At 52.4% G+C, this 20,477-nt stretch overlaps 2 protein-coding genes across 3 annotated transcripts in view; both read left to right on the top strand.

Annotated features, from left to right (window-relative positions):
• LOC131396937 (carcinoembryonic antigen-related cell adhesion molecule 6-like) overlaps nt 1–17,047 on the top strand; it is a 34,219-nt gene extending 17,172 nt beyond the window's left edge. The window contains exons 1-4 of one of the 2 annotated variants that reach the window (XM_058529460.1): nt 8,111–8,279; nt 9,217–9,576; nt 14,733–15,011; nt 16,933–17,047. In XM_058529460.1, coding sequence (XP_058385443.1) covers nt 8,216–8,279; nt 9,217–9,576; nt 14,733–15,011; nt 16,933–17,000 — 771 coding nt within the window. In that variant the 5' untranslated portion in view covers nt 8,111–8,215 and the 3' untranslated portion in view covers nt 17,001–17,047. Of the gene's footprint in view, nt 1–8,110; nt 8,280–9,216; nt 9,577–14,732; nt 15,012–15,949; nt 16,037–16,932 lie in introns of those variants that run through there. The other variant, XM_058529459.1, reaches the window with a different exon arrangement.
• DMRTC2 (DMRT like family C2) overlaps nt 16,038–20,477 on the top strand; it is a 37,697-nt gene continuing 33,257 nt past the window's right edge. Inside the window, exons 1-4 of the mRNA XM_058529467.1 lie at nt 16,038–16,067; nt 17,057–17,109; nt 17,416–17,447; nt 17,876–17,917. Coding sequence (XP_058385450.1) covers nt 17,419–17,447; nt 17,876–17,917 — 71 coding nt within the window. The 5' untranslated portion in view covers nt 16,038–16,067; nt 17,057–17,109; nt 17,416–17,418. The remainder of the gene's footprint in view (nt 16,068–17,056; nt 17,110–17,415; nt 17,448–17,875; nt 17,918–20,477) is intronic.

Genomic DNA, 20,477 nt, shown 5'->3' with positions numbered 1-20,477 from the left:
GTCACTCTGGATGGGCTGCACCCCAGGCCCTGCACGATCTGCCCCCCAGGCTTCAGGCACACTGGCTGCTCCCACTTTTGAGGGGAGGTGGCGTGGGTGTGAGCAGGGAGGGTGGGTCTCCAGGTCCTTTTATTGCTTGGACTACATCCCCATTTCTGTTAATTTTGTGGTAAGATCATGAAGACTGAAATCTCCTGAGCGTTTTCCCCAGGAAGACTCCCTTGGTGTAGCTATTGACACACGCCAGCCCTGCCAGGATCATTTACAGGGCCCGTTCCAACAGCCTTAAGAACCAGGTCCTCACTTTAGTCCAAAGCTGTTGGTCCAGCTGCCCCAGACAGTGACGGAGTCTGTGATACATGCTTGTCTGAAGTGTGGGAGAATGGGGAATAGTTACTTAACTATCATCCTTTTCTGCTATTTATTGAAAGGGGTTCAGAGCCACAGGTAATATTTTTATCTCCTAAGACTCCTGGTACTCCTACGTATTTCATTACATAATTTCTTGAGTATTTTGGTTTAGTTTTATAGATTAGGATAAGGAGACGCTATTTGCAAATCTCCTGTAACCTACAATATGGCAATGATCTGTCCTACTGGTGGAATCTCTCAAATTATACTATTTAGGGGAATGTTTCTCATATTCTCAGTGTTCTTGAGAATTATCTGGGGGTGATCTTTGAGAGTGGAGACCCCTGGACTCCATGTTCTTATGGCCAAGCCTGAGATAAATGAGGCTGAGGATATTCTCTCCTTCTAGTGGGAGGAGCTGCAAGGTGCAGGCAAAGGGCATGGATGTGTCATTCTAACATCGGGAAGACAGGAAGATTAAGAAGAGGGATCCAATCTATAACATGAACCCTCGTTTATTAGATGTGGAAGTCCTAATCATGAATCCTTGCATTCAAAATAAATGTTTGTTAAATGACAATCAAATTCCCCCACCTTGAGATTTCACGTGTGTGCAAGGGCCTGTCACACACACACACTCACACACACAAACAACCCACAGGGAACCTACAGGATCCTGGACAGCACCAGGCAGGCATCAGGAGCAGAGCAAAGAGAGTGAGTGACCCCCATGACGGCCCTGGGGCCGTCAGCTCAGAGCCTGCCGGGAGGGCTGAGATGAGGCTGGGGATGGGGGTATTGGTCTCAGAGGGTGGGGTGCTGCCCGGAGTAGGGAGGGCTCAAGGGAGGAAGGCTCACTGTTCCCTACCCAGAACACACCTCTCGGCAGCAGCTGCATATACAGAGGGTCCCCGGGCCAGGCCACCAGTGCCTTGGCCCCAACACCAACCCTGCTCCAGGGTGCGGAATTAGCACTCTGTGCCCCACGTGAGTGGGAGTGAGGTTGACTGTGACATCAAGGGAAATCTATAATTCCAAACTTAAAAGCCTGTCCTACAAAATAAGAAAATACAGGGTCGGCCTCATGGCGTAGCCGTTAAGTTCACGCACTCCACTGCTGGCTGCCCGGGTTCGGATCCCGGGCGTGCACTGATGCACTGCTTGTCGGGCCATAATGTGGCGGCATCCCATATAAAGTAGAGGAAGATAGGCACAGATATTAGTCCAGGGCCAGTCTTCCTCAGCAAAAAGAGGAGGATTGGCATGGATGTTAGCTCAGAGCTGATCTTCCTCACACACACATGCAAAAAAAAGAGAGAAAATACCCATGGATTCTCTATTAAGTCCCCAGGGCACACACTGCCCACATCTAAACTAGCAGGAAGTTCAGTCATTTCCTGGCTTCCTTCCCCACAGGTCCACTTGCAGACACACAAGGTGGCTCACAGTTCTCCCGGCATCTCTCCTTTGTTAAGCCGCTGCCACCTCCTGGCAGACTATGGATAATCAGGATGATAGAGCCTGAGAGCCTGGTCCCACAGCTGACCAGGAAGGCAGGACTCGGCCTCCAGACTGGTGGGCACAGGGTGGCACTGACCATTCTGAAGACCTGGGGGTATCAGGAAACTTGAGCAGTCAAACAGAGCTGCCCAAGTGTGATGGGGACAGAGAGTTGATGTAGGACGGGGTTGGGGAACAGAACTGAGGGGCCTCAGCCAGAAGCTCTGAACTAGGAAGTTCTAGAATGTTTGCAGGGCAAAGGCTGGATTCTCCAAAGGAAATGACTCAGCTGCAGCAGCTCTGAGGGCTGTGCGCTCCTGTCTGCCCACCATCTACAGCTCCTCCCTCCAGGAGTAATGGCCTCTCCTCACGTCCACCTGCCCAAACTCGCCTGTGCCCCTTCACTGTCCATCTCTACATGAAGAGACTCTGGGGTCCCTTTCCTGCACTGCAGGGATGGGGAAGGGAGGCCCAGTTCCCCACAGACAGCCTAGCAGTGGTGTCCTGAGAGGTGGGGTCAGCAGGACCTCACATTCCCCACATCCTGGGTCCTGATCTGGTGTCAATGGTGAAGCCGTGACACCACCTGCTCCCTCAGGCCCTGAGAGAGGCTGTGCCATGGTGAATGATGCATCTCTCCTGATTCTTCACAGTAGGAAGGTTCTTGAAACACCTGGGAGGCAGTCTCCTGCCATGGAAGGCCCAGTCTGGAATATTCCGCAGCAGCCCAGCCAAGGCCCATGTGCACAAATCCCAAGCGACAGGGCCTTCAGGGCCGCAGGGTCATGGCCATTTCCACCATTGTCTACATCGTGGCAGGGGAATCTGGGGCCTGAGTCTCCAGCTTTCACTGCCCACTGCACCTGGAACCATCTCCCTCCCCAATGACTTGGGCCCGGGGCTTGGTTCCAGGTCAGCAGTCCAGGCTGCCACCTCCTCCAATGGGGGGCTCTTCCCTGGGATCCCTGGCGTCTGTCCCAGGAGCTTCACTCAGAACAAATCTAAAGAGTATTTGAGGGCTGGAGGTTGTGGCAGTAAAAATATTTGCATTTGTCCCACGTGATGGAAAAGGTCCCCAGACTCAAGGAGGAGCGTGAGTGCCCTCTAGTGGATGGTTCCTGCTGGAAGAAGAGCAAAGAAGGGCCAGGAGAGCTGAGAGGTTAGGGCTGACCTTGGAGAAAGGGCACATTCAGGTTCAGAAGGAGGTATATTTAGGGGTGATTCACTTATGACTGCTTGTAGCTCACCAGCTGGAAGACTGGTGTTTCTTTTTTTTTTTTTTGGTGAGGAAGATTGGCCCTGAGCTAACATCTGTGCGAATCTTCCTCTATTTTATATGTGGGACACCTGCCACAGCATGATGAGTGATGTGTCTGTCCACGCCCAGGATTCGGACCTGTGAACCCCAGGCAACCGAAGCGGAGCACGCAAACTTAACCACTACACCACTGGGCTGGCCCCTGTGGTGTTTCAAAGGGTGTAACCACAAGTCAGAATGACACCACTGGGTTATACAGCAACGTGAGATGAGGGAAATACTATAGATGTTGAGATGAAAAAATACACGATAACAAATCTAGATGCAATGTCATTAGACTGCCTAGTCTGATGTTCTTACCATCTTAAGACGCAGCTTAGCAATGAATGCAAAGTCATTGTATCATTAGGAAAAAATATCTCATTAAGAAGAAAATAATATCAAAGGAATATCTCATTATTTTCAGAATCATATATCTTGGCATCATTCCTTAAGGATGAATCTACACCCAAAAAGTGGACTTTGTCACAGACTGGCCAGTGTTGGGGTCTCATTCCCAGCACCTGTGGGCTGACAGCACCCTGCTCCCCAGCTCGAGGCTCCTCTCTTAATCACAAGAGCCTTTGATGCACCCTCACTGAGGAGGGGTCTTGTTAGTGTCCTTGCCATTCACCCATCCCCAAACTCTGGGCAGAATGTGTTGTCCATCTTCGATTTGATGCTTCGATTACCAACCTCTATTTCTGTCCATCCTCCATCCCAACATTGTGACAGGTCCAAGAGGTGCCTTCTGCTCGTGATTTTCAGGGAAAAGTTCTCAAAAACAGATGTCTACTCCCACCCTGAGCAGACCTCCACTTGAGTGCCATCATCATCACCCAGAAGGATTTGGACACTTTTTTTTAGTATCGGAGGCTTTCCAACTCTTAGGGAGAAATGCGACTCTCTCCACAGGGATGACCGGTAGAAATGGACAAAGACAAATCACATTAGAGTTCACAGAAGATTATAGGAAGGCATTAAAATCATAGGAGAGTCCACATAAAATCCGCATTCCTGTGCTAAAACATGGACCCTGCTCGGCTTTCACCATTTCCTTAAGAGATAAACTACAAAAAGCGACATTAATAACGAACTAGAAGAATAAAACATGCATCACAGTTACTGATAAAACTAAAACAGACATTTGTTTTTCCTTAAAAGAGCATCCAGTGCATTCTGTTAGTTTTACAATGATGTAAGAGTGTCCTTCTGTCAACAGGCTACCTACAATTTTGTGACCTGGTAGAAATGACTCCCCTTTTCCCTTCATTTATTTGTGTGTGTGTGAGAGGAAGATCGGCCCTGAGCTAACATCTGTCAATCCTCCTCTTTTTGCTGAGGAAGACTGGCCCTGGGCTAACATCCATGCCCATCTTCCTCCACTTTTTTAATATGGCACGCCACCACAGCATGCCTTGACATGCAGTGCATCAGTGCGCGCCCGCGATCCGAACCTGCGTACCCCGGGCCAGCGCAGCGGAGTGCACACACTTTACTGCTTGCACCAGCCGGCCGGCCCCCTCCCCTTTTCCCTTTAAATCTCAAACACAAAACTACAGGTGGCTCCTGGGCCCTCTCCCAGATCCCGCCGCCTGCAACCAGCAACAGAAGGAGCCCAGGCTCCAGCTCCCCTGGTCCTCAAGACATTGCGGACGCCCAGGCTCTCCCTGCGACCTGATGTCCATGTGTTGGCGGGGTGCTGATGGGTGGATGTGTGTTGAGGCCAGCGAGCCCTGCGCTCTCTTTGTGGCTCCATCCCAACCATCACCAGAACCCTGTGCTCTTCGCCTCAGCTGAGTCCAGGGACATGGGGAAGTTCTGGAAGCCAAATACCTACTGGAAAGCACCGACCCCACACTCAGCTCTCACAGGCAGCTCTGCGACCACCCACCAAGATGCCACCTGCCAGTCCCCACAAGAGGCGGTCCCCGAGGCTTGGAGGTGCTTTCCCACGAGACACCCCGATCCCGTCACCTGGCCTTTTTCTCCTAAGCCAGGAGAGTCAGGTGAGGTGGAGGGTTTAGTCGGCTTGGCACCCAATAGCATCCAGACCCCGGTGCCAGGAAGGGGCTACTGAGGCCTCAGTTGGTGCCAGAATGGGAGACGGAGGTTTGACAAGGAAGCTGCAGTGAGAGCAGGAGGCGGAGCCGGGTCATGGGCCACCAGGATCAATCCCTTCCTTGTGCCAGGGTGGACTCTGAACAGAAGCCTCCACTCCAGCAACAACGTCTATGAGGGTGAGATCTAAGCCAGACCAGATACCCAGCCATCCCTGTCTGTACCCAGGAACAGCTGCTGAATAAACACTCGTTAAACAAATGAGGGAAACCACACAGTGGAAGTATGTCACCCCCGTGACACTGGGGGTGTCAGAACACGTTCTGTGTAGACACAGGAGCACTGGCGTCAGCATGGGAGGAGGCCAGCAAGTGCCCACAGCTGTCCTGGGGATGGGTCTTTACCCCTTGTAGAGTCCGGAGGGAGGACAAGGGCCTCCTGACACTGAGGGGTCAGATTCTCATTCCTCCCAGAATATCACACCCCCTCCCCATCTCTTCCTTGTGAGTGACTTCTCTCCCCCGAGAGAAGTCCTGGGTCCTTCCTCTACTCACACAGACCTGACCTGACACAAACTCTGGATCCTCCACCCAAGGTGGAGTTACCACCAGGGTGGGTCACAGCCCTACCCTGATCACAAAGGAACCAGGGTGCGACTCCCCATCCCCAGGATCCCTGGTCAGTGGGGACACCTGGCTGTGGACCCAGGAAGACATCGCACCAGCCCAAAGTGTCAGGGGAAACAAGGGGAAATTCTCACCCAGGATGGGACAGGAGAACCAGGATCTGCATTTGCTTCCATCTCAGAAGGGCTGAGGGTCCCACAGGGGCCTCCCCTCCTGTAAGAGAAGAACCCAGGGGATCCCCTGGCTGAGTCTCCATGTGGTGTTGCTCCAGGTCCTGGACCCTATGTGGAGATCTATAGCAGATGACAAACAGGGATAAAATAAGTCAGATACAATGTCCAGTGCTGTGATGGGGAAACACAGGGCATTATGGAGACCAGACTCCCAGGCCTTGAGACCTCCCAGGGTGCCTTGAGACCTCAAGAGACCATTCACTGGGCCCTTCCTTTGAATTCTGGGGGCAAAGAGCTCCTGCTGAGGCAGAAAACCCACCAGGCAGCACAGGACACTGGATCAGGAGTCCACTGGACATCGCCTCGCCTCTCCCTGGGCTCACCCTGCGCTGGGATGGAGTCAGGCAGCCCGGGATCCCCAGTGACAGGGCCCAGGCTGAGAGGCCCCTCATCCTGGAGTTCAGAGCCCACCTCTGTCCAAGGATCAGGGTCAGCTCACAGCCTTTGCAGCCTGGTTAGTATCCCTGGCTCAGCCCCTGACCTTGGCTGCAGGTCTCCTCATGTACTCCAGGGGGTGAAATTGGGACACACAATTAGCAGGAAATTAACACATGAACATGGTTTTGGCTGAGGTGGAGAAGGAGCCTGATTTCCATCCCTTGGTCCAACAGATCCTTCTGGGCCCCTCCTAAATGCCTGCTCTGTCCCACCCGCCCCTCTAAGGTACTCAGAGCACCCTGCTCTGTTTGGGGTCCTTTGCAGGTCCCCACTCTCCGCCTGGCACCAACCATAGGGAAGTTGGAATGACCACAGGATAGTCAGCCAGGCAGAGGACAGAGGCCCCAGGATGGTCAGGGAGCACATGGACAGGCTCTGAGCCACAGCTCAACCAACAGACACGGGGAAGGGGGGTGGTCTCCCTGAAATCTTCCCCTGAGGACAAGGGAGCCCACAGCCACCACCTCCCACCACCACCTTCCTCTCACCAGGACACACAGGAAACCTCCCCCTTCACACCCGGGAACTGCAGCTCCTTATGACACACCCATACTGGGTGTCTGTCCCGGAAAGCAAAGGCCAGGTTGATGACACTGGAGACGGAGGGTGGATCCCCTCACCAGTCGTCACTCAGCTTGCCCCTTTCTCATCCCCAGAGCCATCTCTGTGACCTTCCTGCTGAGAGTAAATCCAACCTTCCAAGAGCATTTGAGGACACTGGGAAGACCCTGGCGTCCAGCTGGGTTTCTGTGTCACAAATGGAAATAATCCCCTGGGTTTGGAGACCCCTGGGTCTCTGTGTGGTGCTGACAGACCCCAAGGCCAGGACACAGCAGAGGCCAATGCTGGGGCAGGTGGGTCATCTTCTCAGGGGACAGGGGTCCCCATCAGCCTTGCTATTGAAAGTGTGCTCCACAGGCCAGTGTGATCAGCATCACCTGAGAGCTTGTTAGATGCAGACTCTCGGGTCCACCCCACACCTGCCGGGTCAGAATCTGCATCTTAACAGATCTGCAGACCCTCCCTGTGCACAGGAGATGGGGAGAGGCTGCCCCACCCTCACATCATGGGGTCTCAGCATGGCAGGGCATCCATGTTACCAGAGCACCTGCTAAAGTAGCATTTCTAACCTGTCACCTGGACATTCACAAGCTTCATAAAGTTCACAAGTGGATTCCAAAGCACAATGGGGGTGACATCCCTATGACAAGAGTTCCTGATGTAGCCCCCAGGCTCCTGCTCAAAAGAACAAAGCCAGATGTGAATGGGGGGAGGTGGCTGACTGTGCACCCCCATCCGAAGCTGTAGGGACTGACCAGGACACCATGCCCCACGCTCATGCTTGTCCAAACAAGGGTGAGTGTGTGTGTGTGTGTGTGTGTGTGTGTGTGTGTGTATGTAGTGATGAGAATCACTGCTGAAGAAGGCAGAGGCTTCAGCAGCTCCCAGGGAACAGAAATAGAGACAGATGTGAAAGGGCAAGAAGGGGAAGAGGGAGGCAGGAGTGAGGGGAGGGAGAGGGACAGTACTGGGCACAGACCCCGCCCCTGGCCCACATGACCGGCAAAGTGCTCCTGCCACAGCAGGAGGCTCAGCACAGAGGGAGGAAGGACAGCAGAGCTGAGGCATCAGGAGCCACAGCCCTTGTGAGCATTTCTGGAGCCCAAGCTCTCCTCACAGAGGGAGGGACAGAGCAGGCAGCAGACACCATGGAGCCCCCCTCATCCCCTGCCCACAGAGGGCACGGCCACTGGCAGAGGCTCCTGCTGGCTGGTGAGAGGGGACCATTCCCTCAGGGTGGGTGGGAGGGAGGGAGGATGGGAGGACAGAGACTGGGTGGGGTCTCCTGGGGAGGACAGGGCTCTGAGAGAGGACAAAACCTCTGTTTGAACCTAAGGGGAAAGGACACGGGAGCAGAGTAGGATGGGGGAGGGGACGCAGCAACAGGAAATTCTCAGTGAACTGGAATTGGTGAGGGGCAGGAAAATCTCACTTACTATTCGTTTCCCAAGTTATTCATCGCTGACTACTGAATTTTGAAAACTGATGATAATAATAATTTATGTGAGGTGACACCGAAAAAAAACACTTAACCAGTGGCACTAAAATTATCCTTATCCACCAACCTCAGAAATTGGCAAATAAACACCAGGACGTGGAGGGTCCTGGAGACACTTATTCACTCATCCACAGGTGTTTGCAGCCTGTTCCAGGCACTGGGGGTACAACTAGATCACACAAGTCCCTGCCCTCACTGAGCTCTCATTCCTTGGGGAGGAGGACAGATGAGCAAAGAGATTTAGAATGTGATGTCAGGGACTGACAAGTGCCATGAAGGGAACAGAGCAGGAAAGGTCAGACAGTGAACACAGAGAGTCTTTAGAGCAGGAGGTCAGGGAAGGCATCTCCCAAGGACGCCCCTGAGAGTGAGCAGGGCTCTGAGGGCAGTGAGGGAGTGAGCCGGGCAGACACCTGGGAAGAGTGTTATGAACAGAGGAAATAACAAGCTCAGGGGGGCTGAAGTAATGGTGGTCATGCTGCTGACCTTGACCAGTAGACACACACACACACACACACACACACACACACTCACACTCACACACACTCCAAGTCTCAGAGATGAAGAGACCTGCTCAGGACCCAGGGCCTCATCTTTCCATCCCAATACATAGGTCCGAATATTGATTGATCTCTCTCTCTTCCCTTCTAGTCTCACTCTTAACCTTCTGGAACCCGCCCACCACTGCCCGACTCACTATCGAATCGGTGCCGCCCAAAGCTGCTGAAGGAAAGGATGTTCTTCTACTTGTCCACAATCTGCCTGGGAGGCTTTCTGGCTATGCCTGGTACAAAGGGGACAGAGTAGATTCCAGTCAACAAATTGCAACATATGTGATACGCAGAAAAGAAATTACCCCAGGGCCTGTGTACAGTGGTCGAGAGACAATATACCCCAACGGATCCCTGCTGTTCCAGAATGTCACCCAGAAGGACACAGGATACTACACCCTACAAGTCATAACGAAAATTTTGCTAAGTGAAGTAGGAACTGGACAGCTCCGCGTATACTGTGAGTGATTCCTCTCTGACCTCTGGTGTTGGGTGGGGCGAATTCTACTTCACACACAGGATTGACAGGCCTGGACTGTGCCTGCATCCCCCTCTGCATTACATCCCATGTTGGAGTTTGAGCATTTAGTGCAGGACACACACAGTGGAGACAAACTTCATAAGATCAGAATTCCTTTCCCAGCATCCAGACTCCAACAATCTGAGGAAGACCCTGCAGAGCTTGGTCAGGGGCTGACCTGAGGGACCACCTGGGATTCTCACAGAGAAGCTGAGCCCTGGGAAGTCCCTGCACAAACCCCTGTCCCAGGGACCCTGACTCCAGTGACGCTGGGGAGACTGTGCCAGGGTTAGATTTTGGCCTTGTGGGCAGCGCTGACCGGGAGCAAGGATTTCCTGGCTGCCTGAGTCTTAAGGCTCCTGAGCTGGTCACCAGCCAGGGCTCAGCCCCAAGAGCCACACCTGGGCAGGGGCGGAGCCTGATCCTTCACCTGAGACTCAGCGTGGGGAGCGCAGATGTGTAAGGTCCCCAGGGTATTATCTGAGTGCCCTGGGAGACTTAGGAGACTCCAGAGGAAGGTCAGTGCCCCCAGAGGAGGAACAAAGCAGAGAAGATGCTCCTGGCAGTTCCTCAAGGACCCGCGATCAACCCAGGGGGCCCTCTCCCGTGGAGGCAAACAATAACAGATGATGATTATTTGGGCATCTGCACCTTACCAAGATTTAGGTCAGGTATTTGGGGATGTATTAAGGTTAATTCATAGACAACATGGCAAATAGAGACCACTTACCATTTATCTTATTTTATTGAGGGGAAACTGAGGCACAGGGAGATACAGTCTCTGAACAAGGGTCTCACAGACCATGCGCGGCAGACACGAGATCTGTCTGCAGCAACAGCCCCGTCCTCTCCTCCACCCGGGGCCTTATAAGGTGTCTGTGGACCCAAGACCAGCCGTCGGTTGAGATCCTTTCTTCTTAGGTGTCCTCAGCTCAGAGGGAGAAGTTCTGGTCTAGGGAGTGAGAGCAAATGGAGAATTCATCACCATTTACTCTAGAACTAAATTACCTGCATCAACAATCAGTCAGTGCAGGGAATGTCCAGGCCGCCCCCTCGGTTGTTGTTCAACCTCCCTGCACTGGACTTGACATCACTGATTTCTTTCCGGACATGTTGGGGTCACTCCCACTGGAGTAGAAAGGAAAGACTTTGCCATCTCTCTCCCCACTCTACACCTGCAGCCAGCACAGGGCCCGCGTGTAACACACTCTCGATTGCTTCTGATGAAGGAGGAAGGAGCGGATGGTGTGGGTGTCTCTCCCCTGGAGGGACAGGGAACATGTGTGACCAAAACTACCCAGGACCCAGCACTCAGGATGCAGTCTCTGAAGAGACTACGGATCATTCATTCGTTTACTCACCATTCTTTCCTTCCTTCCACCCCCATCACTCTTTTCTGGATTAGTTGGACTCTGCTCTACCATTTAGGGGGTCGCTGTCTCCTGTCAGTTGTTATCATACACCGGGACAGAACTGCCCCACCTCCAGGGCATGCAGCCTGAGCACTGAACTGACCTCAGGGCTTGCTCCTGGTCTCCTCACGTTCATTTCTGCTCAGACTCCCAGTCCCCAGGCCAGGCAGTCAGCTGGTCAGGAAAGAACCAGGAGAGGCGCCAGGGGGTCTCTGACTCCTGTCCTGTGTCTTTCCATGACCAAACACTGCTGCAGAATGGATACCTCAGAAAGTCTGCGCTTTCTCACAGATATAGAGCAAGTGGCCTTAGATCTCTGAGCACTCGGATCCTCTTGCATTATTCTTTCAAGGACTTAAGAGGTGAGAGATGCCAACTCTGATTGAATCAAAGGTACTACACAGGGAAACATTCTCTCTGTTACCTGCACACGGAGTTACCCACACCCACCATCACAAGCAACATCTCCAGCCCCGTGGAGCATGAGGACCCTGTAGTGTTAACATGTGAACCTGACACTCAGGACACCACCTACCTGTGGTTGATCAACAATCAGAGCCTCCCGGACAGCACCTGGCTGGAGCTGTCCCTGGAACAGGACTCTCACTTTACTCCGTGTCACAAGGAATGACACAGGACCCTATGAGTGTGAAACCCGGAACCCAGTGAGTGCCCGTCGTAGCGACCCATTCTACCTCAATGTTCTCTGTAAATAACTCCTGTCCCTACCTGGCCCAGCGTGTCTGCCCAAATCCACACTACCAGAGGCCAGGCCACATCCATCCCTCTCAGATTCAAGTACACAGACTGTCACCCCTGGACACCAGGCTGGCCATGACTTCCTGTCTCAGGCAAATCTGGGCAGGCCCAGCCTTGAGCTAAGAATAGGAGAGGACGGGCTGCTGCTGTCTTGAGAGGCTTGGGGTTAATAACCTGTGATGCGAGAAACAGGTTAATGTCTCAGACTCAGCATGAGTGAACGCAGAGGGGTCATGGTTGGGACTCGTTAAAACAAGGGTGTGATCCGGCTCAGAGGAACACTGTGGCCCTTGTACAGACAAGGAGCTTCCCCTTCCCTCTGATTACATCACAAATGGCTTTACTCTGTTTGCTCTGGATGGCCCAGATGCCCCCACCATTTCCCCCTCAGACTCCTATTACCATCCAGGGGCAAACCTCAGCCTCTCCTGCCACACGGCCTCTAACCCGCCTGCACGGTATTCCTGGCTTATCAATGGGAGGCCCCAGCAATCCACACAGGAGCTCTTCATCCCCATCATCACTGTGAATGACAGTGGATCCTATCCCTGCCTCGTCCATAACTCTGTCCCTGGCCTCACTGGGACCACAGTCAAGACCATCACGGTCTCTGGTAGTGGCTCCCTGGACCATCGGCACCAGGCTCTGGGGTGGAGGCTGTTGGTTTTCAGAAAAGAGTCTGAAAGAAGCTATTTCCCAGCCTGTTTCCACGGACACCAGCAAATCTCAAATCTGTCCCTGAATCCTCCCACCACATCTCTGCAGACACTTCCCCCCCTTGCTCTCTGATTTCCCAGGGCAGATGTGGGTCCAGCCTGGAATGTGGGGAGGGGGTTCTCTCAGCCCCAGAAAGCCCATACAGTGGAGGGGGTTTGCAGATGGAGAAGGAAGAAGAGCCCTTGGGGTCAACTTCCTTTTTGTTCTTGTTGAGTTGAAAAGGTTCTTTATATATTCTAGATATTTCTCTCTTACCAGAGACGATTTGCAAATGTTTTCTCCCAATCTGTGGGTTGCCATCACTCTCTTGATTGTATCCTTTGACGCACAGAAATTTTCTCTTTTGATGTAATCCAATTTATCTATTTTTTCTTTTATTGTTTGTGCTTTTGGTGTCATATCTATAAAATCTTGACAAATCCAATTTCAAGAAGTGTTTTCTCTGTTTTCTTCTAAGACTTTTATAGTTTTGACTCACGTTTAGATTTTTGATCCATTTTAAGTTAATTTCTGTACATGGTGTAAGGTAAGGGTTCAGCTTCATTCCTTTGCATGTGGATATCCAGCTTTCCCAGAACCAGTTCTTGAATAGAACAGATTTATTCCCCATTGAAACGTCTTGGCAAGCTTGTCAAAAAATCATGTGACCATATATGACAGAGTTTATTTCTGGGGTTTCTGTTCTATTCTATTGGGCTATATGTTTGTCTTTATGCCCAACTCACACGATGTTGGTTACTGTGGCTTTGGAATCAATTTTGAAATCAGGAAGTGTGAGTCCTCCAACTTTGTTCTTTTTCTAGATTATTTTGCCTATTTGGGGTCCCTTGAGAGTCCATGTGACTATTTGGGAATGTCAATTTCTGCAAAATATTTTGTTGGGATTTTGATAGGGATTGCATTGAATCTGGGGGTCTCTTTGGGTAGTACTGTCATATTAACAATATTAAGCCCTTCCATCCATGAATACTGATGTCATTCCATTTATTTGTGTCTTCTTTAATTCCTTTCAGCAACATTTTGTAGATTTCCGAGCACAAGGCTATTGCCTCGTTGGTTAATTCCTAAGTACTTTATTCTTTTTGATGTTCCTGTAAATGCAATCGTTTTCTTGATTTTCTTTTCAGATATTCATTATTAGTGTATCAAAACATAACTGATTTTTGTATGTTGATTTTATACCCTGCAATTTTGATAAATTCATTTATTAGTTCTACAAGTTTTTTTTAGAATCTTCATGGTTTTCTACACATAAGTTCATGCCATCTGCAAACAGATGTAATGGTACTTCTTCCTTTCCAATTTGGATGCATTCTATTTCTTTTTCTTGCCTAATTGTTCTGGCTTGGACCTCTAGATTATGTTGAATAGGGTGGTGAAAGTGGAATCCTTGTCCTCTTCCTGATCTTAGTGGAAAAGCTTTCAGTGTTTCCCCACTGAGTATGCTGCTGGCTGTGGGCCTGTCATGTAAGGCCTTCACTATGTTGCAGTAATTTCCCTCTCTTCCTAAGAGTGCCCGTATTTTGTTAAATTGGTAACCAATTCTCCAGAGATTTCCTTCACTGTGATATTCAATCCACAGACCTGGAAGTAAAAGTCCTTTTCAGAGTGAGAAATCCTTTAGATTAGAAGCTCTCCAGATCCTAAGGTCAGGAAACCTGGGTGGGGCCATCCTCATTCCCTAACAAATTATTTAACAAGAAGGAAATACCTTTATATGTATTTACTACATACCTACTTCGTGTAAAGTTCCCTTGGCCCCAGAGATGGACGGGGCTGGCAGACCTGCCTTCCCCAAAACACAGGCAAGTTTACATGAGGCGCAGGGCCCGACCTTTTAAAGCCACAAAACTTCTAGAAAAGAGTCACATGAAAGTCCATGGGACAAAAATTCCACTTGATGATGAAGTTATAGGACACGAAGGTAGAGAAGAGGTTCCTGGTACTGACACTACAGAGATGTCCAGGGGAACTGGTCAAGGGTCATCCTGGGGTGATCTGGGGGTCAGAGGGGAGGTACAGCCCTCTCCTTACAGACTGTCACCTGAATAAATACTCACAACCTTATTCACAGGGTCAGGGTCATCCTCTGGGTCACCTTACACAGCCCACTGTGGGATCTGAGAACTGGCTGAGATTTCTGAGGAAGGAGCGTGGCCCCAGGCCCAGGCCCACTCTCAGTCAGTCGCCTCCTCTGTGTCTCCACAGACTCAGTGGCACAGCCCTCCATCCAAGCCAGCAACACCATAGTCACAGAATATAAGGACGCTGTGGTCCTGACCTGCCTCACACGTGACGCTGGCATCTCCATCCAGTGGTTCTTCAATAACCAGAGTCTCTGGCTCACAGAGCGGATGAAGCTGGCCCAGGACAACAGCACCCTCACCATAGACTCTGTCAGGAGGGAGGATGCCGGGGAATATCAGTGTGAGGTCTCCAACCTGGTCAGTTCCAGCAAAAGTGACCTCCTCAGCCTGGCCGTGAGCTGTGAGTGACCCTCAACCTCTCCCACTTCCTCTCTCATATATTTCACTGGCGGGGGTGTGAAATGATGCAAGCCCTGAGGAGGTGGGAGCTTCCTTCAGATCCTGTAGAACAAAATGGATAAGAACCCCAGAATGAGGCTAATCTTCTTGTTGTCTTGGTTCGGATAGGCACCAGATGTTTGACCTTGAGCAAGACTCTCAAGCACCTGAGCCTCAGTTTCCTCACCTATAAAACTGGAATAGAACAGCTGAATCTTAGGGCTGTTGTGAGGATGTTTATGATTAAAGCCCTTAGGGTCACACACAGAGTCAGGGCTCAATCAAAGCTGGCAGCTGTTATTTTATTAATGTTGTCGTTAGCTGTAAAAATCACTTCCCAGTTCCATGACCTCTATAGAGCATTTGCGTCTCAGTTCTATTGATGCACAGTGGGGACGACACCCCCTCTCCTGCTGGGGATGGAAGGACCGATGAGAGGGAGGTAAAGTATTTTCCACTGTGCCTGGCACACAGGAGGCACTGGAAAACAGTCAGCTCACATCATTACTATTATTAATCAGCGTCAGGCTGACCTATAGGGCCTGCCCTCTAAGACGGTCAATAATGACGGAAAGAAGAAGCAGAGGGAAAAGGCGTCACGTGAGAGGAGAAGAGGCCTTAAAAAGAAAATGAACAGGACATGGGACTGGCTACCTGTGGGAGAATGTGAGGAGTTAGAGCAAGTCCAAGGTTTCAAATGTGAGACACAGAACAGGATGCAACCGCTGGCTGTGGGGGTGTCGGGAGGACGTTGTGATGACCACGCACACAGACCGCACACAGACCTCGGGAGCATTTCCTTCCTCCCACCAGGCCCTTCCCCTGCAGGGCCCCTTGTGGTTTCCCCTGGAATGGACTTGGGCCTTCACCCTCTCCCCCTTTCTCTTCTGCTTTCAGCAGAAGAAACCACTACAGGCCTCCCTGTGGGAGCCATTGTGGGCATCGTGCTTGGGGTCCTGGTTGGCGTGGCACTGGCGGCTGCCCTGGGATGTTTCCTGTTCCTCACAAGGACTAGCAGGTATGATGGCATTGCTGGCACGCTGCTCCAGTCCCCCAGGCTGACCCCAGGCCAGGAGGAAGGAGACCCCATTCTCGGATTCTGGGCCTGGCTCTCCACGGCTGCCCAATTTCTCCGTGTATTTTCCCCTCTCCTTCCATCCAGCTCCTTCCACACCAGCCACTCACCTGGTGCTGCTTCCTCAACACCTTCCTCACCTACAAATTAGGCACAATGAAGAAAACATCCCCTTAGTGTTGTCCCTGTTCACTCAGCAAACCCACAGCAGTGCTGGCCCGTAGTAACAGCTCAGTGAACGGTACCTCCTGTTCTTTATTTCACCCTGCCCACCTGGTGAGGGGAATTTACAGCCTGGATCTGAGGGTTGCCCTGGCCCAGGTCACACAGTGGAGAGTGGAAGAGCCTGGACAGGCCGGGTGGGGGTCAAATGTCCCCATGTGGCAGATGCGGTAACCACAGCCCCTGACGGGTGAGAAGGAGTAACTGGGCCGGTCAGGACAGCAGGTCCCGGGATGTCCTTAGGCCTCTGTCCAGGCAGATGGAGATAAAGGACGTGGCCACGGTCACATCTCAGCATCTCCCGGCCTCAGGGGCGGGTCTGGCAACAGCAGGGGCTCCACATTTCGTGAGATCCAAGATCCTCGGGGGTCCCCAACTGGCCTGCACAAGTGGCCCTGCTTTTCCTCTGAGGGTCTCGATCCTTCCACTCAGTCAGACCCTGGTGGTATCATTCCTTAGTCCCTTCTTGGAAACTTACTCCTAGACCGCCATCGGCCTGAGGGTCCTTTCCCTCGGGGCCCAGGACAGACGTGGCTTTAAGGCCTTTCCTCAGTTCGCCTCTCCCGGGCCCTCCCCTCCTAAACAGCATTGGTGGAGAAAGGAGGTCTCCACCCCCTGCTTAGAAATGAGGACCCCCCTTGTCCCCTGTTCTGACACCAAAGCTGTGACCTCTCCCTGCAACTCTCACAAATAAGCCTGACCTTTCCTAGGGCCAGTGGCCAGCGTGACCTCAAAGAGCACAGGTCCCCAGCGTCCACCCCCGGTGAGTGTCCGTTCAGCCCAGGAGCAGCTGGGAGCCCCTGGGTCTGCCCACTGTGTCCACTGCTGCCAGTCATCCCTGGGGCATCTGACTCTTTCCCTGGGGCTTCAGCACAGGGGACCCCAACTGGCTAGTCAGCCCTCACCTGTGGGGTCTGATCATGGCTCACCACCTTGCCCTCACTGGACCCTAAAAAGGCCAGAGGGTATCTCCCCTAGTTCTCTGGGAGCTGAGGTCCCCAGCACCTCCTGGGAGGATGGGCTGAAACTTTCTCACTCCCCTGTTGCTAACCCCTGTCTCTGCTCCCAGGCCATGGTTCCTCCAGTAGCTCCACATGCCCGGTAAGCCCATCCTGTCCCCATCCCTTTACCTCGGGATTCCAGCTGTACAGGCTCAGGGCAAGGGGACTGCTCCATCTTGAAGCACAATGCAGACCCCTGTCCCCCAGAACATTCAGGAAAAGTGAGCCCCGCCCTGGCCAAGAGTGGGCCCCATTTCAGGGGCAGGACCACCCCCAACCTATCCTGCACCCTCCCTGGCCCCCTCAGTCAGCCTGAAGAGAATCCTGTAGACTAGCCAGGAGCAGAGTGGGCACCAGGAGCATCAGGTCGGGGGTCCTGGGCTAACAAGGGTGGGGGTAGCATGCACTGGGATTGGGGTGCAGGGCTACAGGTTTGGAGACTGCTGCTCCAGAGACAGAGCTGGTCACCCCTGAGGAGAATTGACCCTCCCTCCCTGTCCCCTGACACCTGCTCTCTCCCCTTCCCAGGCCCCCCTACCCGGCCCCAGGACAGCTGTTCCCATCTACCAGGTGAGTGTGGGCCATGAATGTTCTGGTGCCACAGGCCCAAGGGGGACCAAGATCTGTCCCCCAGCCCACCCCTGGCTGTGCTTTGAGGTTCAGGAAACAGCAGCAAAAAGGAGAACAGGGGGTGGTGAAAGGAGGGAAGGGCCTAGGGCCAGAAACCCCCAGGACAGTCAGGACCCCATAGAGCAGCTTGCGTGGGCCCACGGCCTGGGACAGGCTGAGACATGTTCTGAGAATGTTACAGGGGCTTGGAGGCCTCTTCTCTCTTTTACAGGATTTACTACATCCCCACACAAACATTTACTGCCGGATTGACCACAAAGCAGATGTGGCTTCTTAGTTTCCTCCAGGAACCGCTCCTTAAGAGCCGTAGGGAGGGGCCCTCCTGAGAACCACCCCCAGACCCTGGGTGGGGTCAGGAGCTGCAGCATGAGCCAGAGAATCAGTTCTGAGCCCTGAGGATATTCAGGGACCTGGGCCCGGAGGTTCGGTTCCCTCTTGGATGTCTGGAGACCCCAACAAGTTGCCCTGAGCCCAGGACAAAGGCTCCCATCGCTCCAGGAAGTGGCGGGCTCCCAAAGAAAGTGACTGGGCTTGGAACCCACCGTGGACCACCTGAGAGATCTGAATAAAGAGGACCTTCCCCTCATTTGCTCTTTTTCTGCCCATGGGCTCCTCCCACCTAAACTCACTAGACAGCCCTGGCAACAGGACAAAGTGTCTCCTCCTCGACCTGGCCCACGGGCCTCCTCCCACCTGTGCCTCACCTGCAGCCCCCTCCACACACCTGGGCCATCAGTTCTCAGTCCTTCTCTGAAGGACTGACGTCACCCAGGAAGGGTGATGTTCCCATGTAGGTTTACTTGGATCGGCGTGTCCACGCTCACACAAACAAAGGTGCTCCATCACCAAGACAGGGAGTCCACAGTTCACAAGGATGTTCTGCCATTACCCGTGTGCTGTTTGTCATGAGATGAGAGAGAGTTACAAAACCCACAAAGTTTCACGGGATGATTTAGCTCTAAGTTATTCCTTATCCCACCTGCACACGGTGTTGGGTTAGACAAGGTGGCGCCTCCTGTTGGTTTCCTTTGGCTGCTGTAAGAGACTACCACAAGCTTATCAGCATAAAACAAAACAAACCAAGGTGTCAGCATGGCTCTGTTCTTTCTGGAGGCTCTAAGGGGGAGTCCATTTCCTTGCCTTTTCAGGCTGTTAGAGGCTGCCTGCATTCCTTGGCCTGTGGCCCCTTCCTATATCTTCAAAGCCAACAGCGTAGGATCTTGAAGTCTCTCTGTGCTCTGCTCCCATCATCACATCTCCTTCTCTGCTTGTGACTCTCCTATCTCCTTCTTTCACTTATAAAAAGGACCCTTCTGATTACATTGGACCCACCCAGATAAACCACCATAATCTCTCAGTTACATGATCCTGAATTTAATCTGTAAATTCCCTTTATCAGGCGACATATTCACAGATTCTGGGGATAAGGATGTGGACATCTTTGAGGGGTCCTTGTTCTGACTACCACACCTCTCAAGGCCATGTTCATTCTCTTCTTTCATCACAAACTGCCCATGGGCAGCCTGGACTTGGTCATCCTGACTGTGGAGTCAGTTCCTATAGCGATACCCACAGCACCCCCACTGCCCCCCAGCAATGGAGACAGAGGTTGGTCCATACTCCCTGCAGCCCTCTCCACCTCTTCCTTGTTACTCATGCTCAGTTGATAAGAACAAAAGGAAAGCAGATGCAGCTCAAAGATCACAACTCCCAAGCCTTGGATACTTTGTGGTTGTCAGTGCCATGGACAGTGTCACAGCAATGCTCATCCTAGGAGCTGCAGCAGGGTGATCACCCCATTTCTATTCTATATGAGAAAGATGTGAGGGAGAATGTTATTACAGGGATAACCCAATTCTGCTCTAATTTATAAATCGTGAACCCTTTGCACGTGTCTGGAAGTTAGTTGTTGGCACATCGTTACAACTCCCCACATGGCAGATTGCTGCACCCAGAGGGTGGCCTTGAGGAATCTCATCCTGGAGAGTCAAGCCACTGTCTTGCCTACAACCCGGAGGGAAGGTTTTGTGATTAACTTCTGACTCTCAGTGCCTGACCTTGGGAACACATCCATCATCCAGCCTGGAGCACCCCCTCAGCACAGCATCCTGTTTCCCCAAGCCCCAGCTGAGCCCCCTGCACAGCAGGGCTGAGCCACGCCCCGGGCTACTCTCCCAGCTCCTCTAGACTGAGCCCCGTGGCTATGTCAGAGGCCTTGGCCATCCACCCATCCTCTCCAGCCAAGCAAATCCTCCTCCTGAGGGACACATGGGGCATGACAACAAATCTCCCAGGATAGAACCAACACCTGACGGCTCCTCCACCTGCTTGTGACCAGCAGGGGAACAGAAAAGACTGGGACCTCACAGTCACCCCCATCTTCCTCTTTCCCATCCAAATCCTACACACAGAACCAAGTTTGACCCTACAGACTCAGCCCTGCCCTTCCCAGGGGCTCCAGTCCTGTCTGTCCTCTCAGGGTGCTCAGTGTAAAGGTTAC

The sequence above is a fragment of the Diceros bicornis genome, chromosome 34 (assembly GCF_020826845.1).
Source record: "Diceros bicornis minor isolate mBicDic1 chromosome 34, mDicBic1.mat.cur, whole genome shotgun sequence".
Lineage (NCBI taxonomy): Eukaryota > Metazoa > Chordata > Mammalia > Perissodactyla > Rhinocerotidae > Diceros > Diceros bicornis.
The sequence above is the reverse complement of the archived record's forward strand: the minus strand, read 5'-3'. Positions and strand labels throughout refer to the sequence as shown.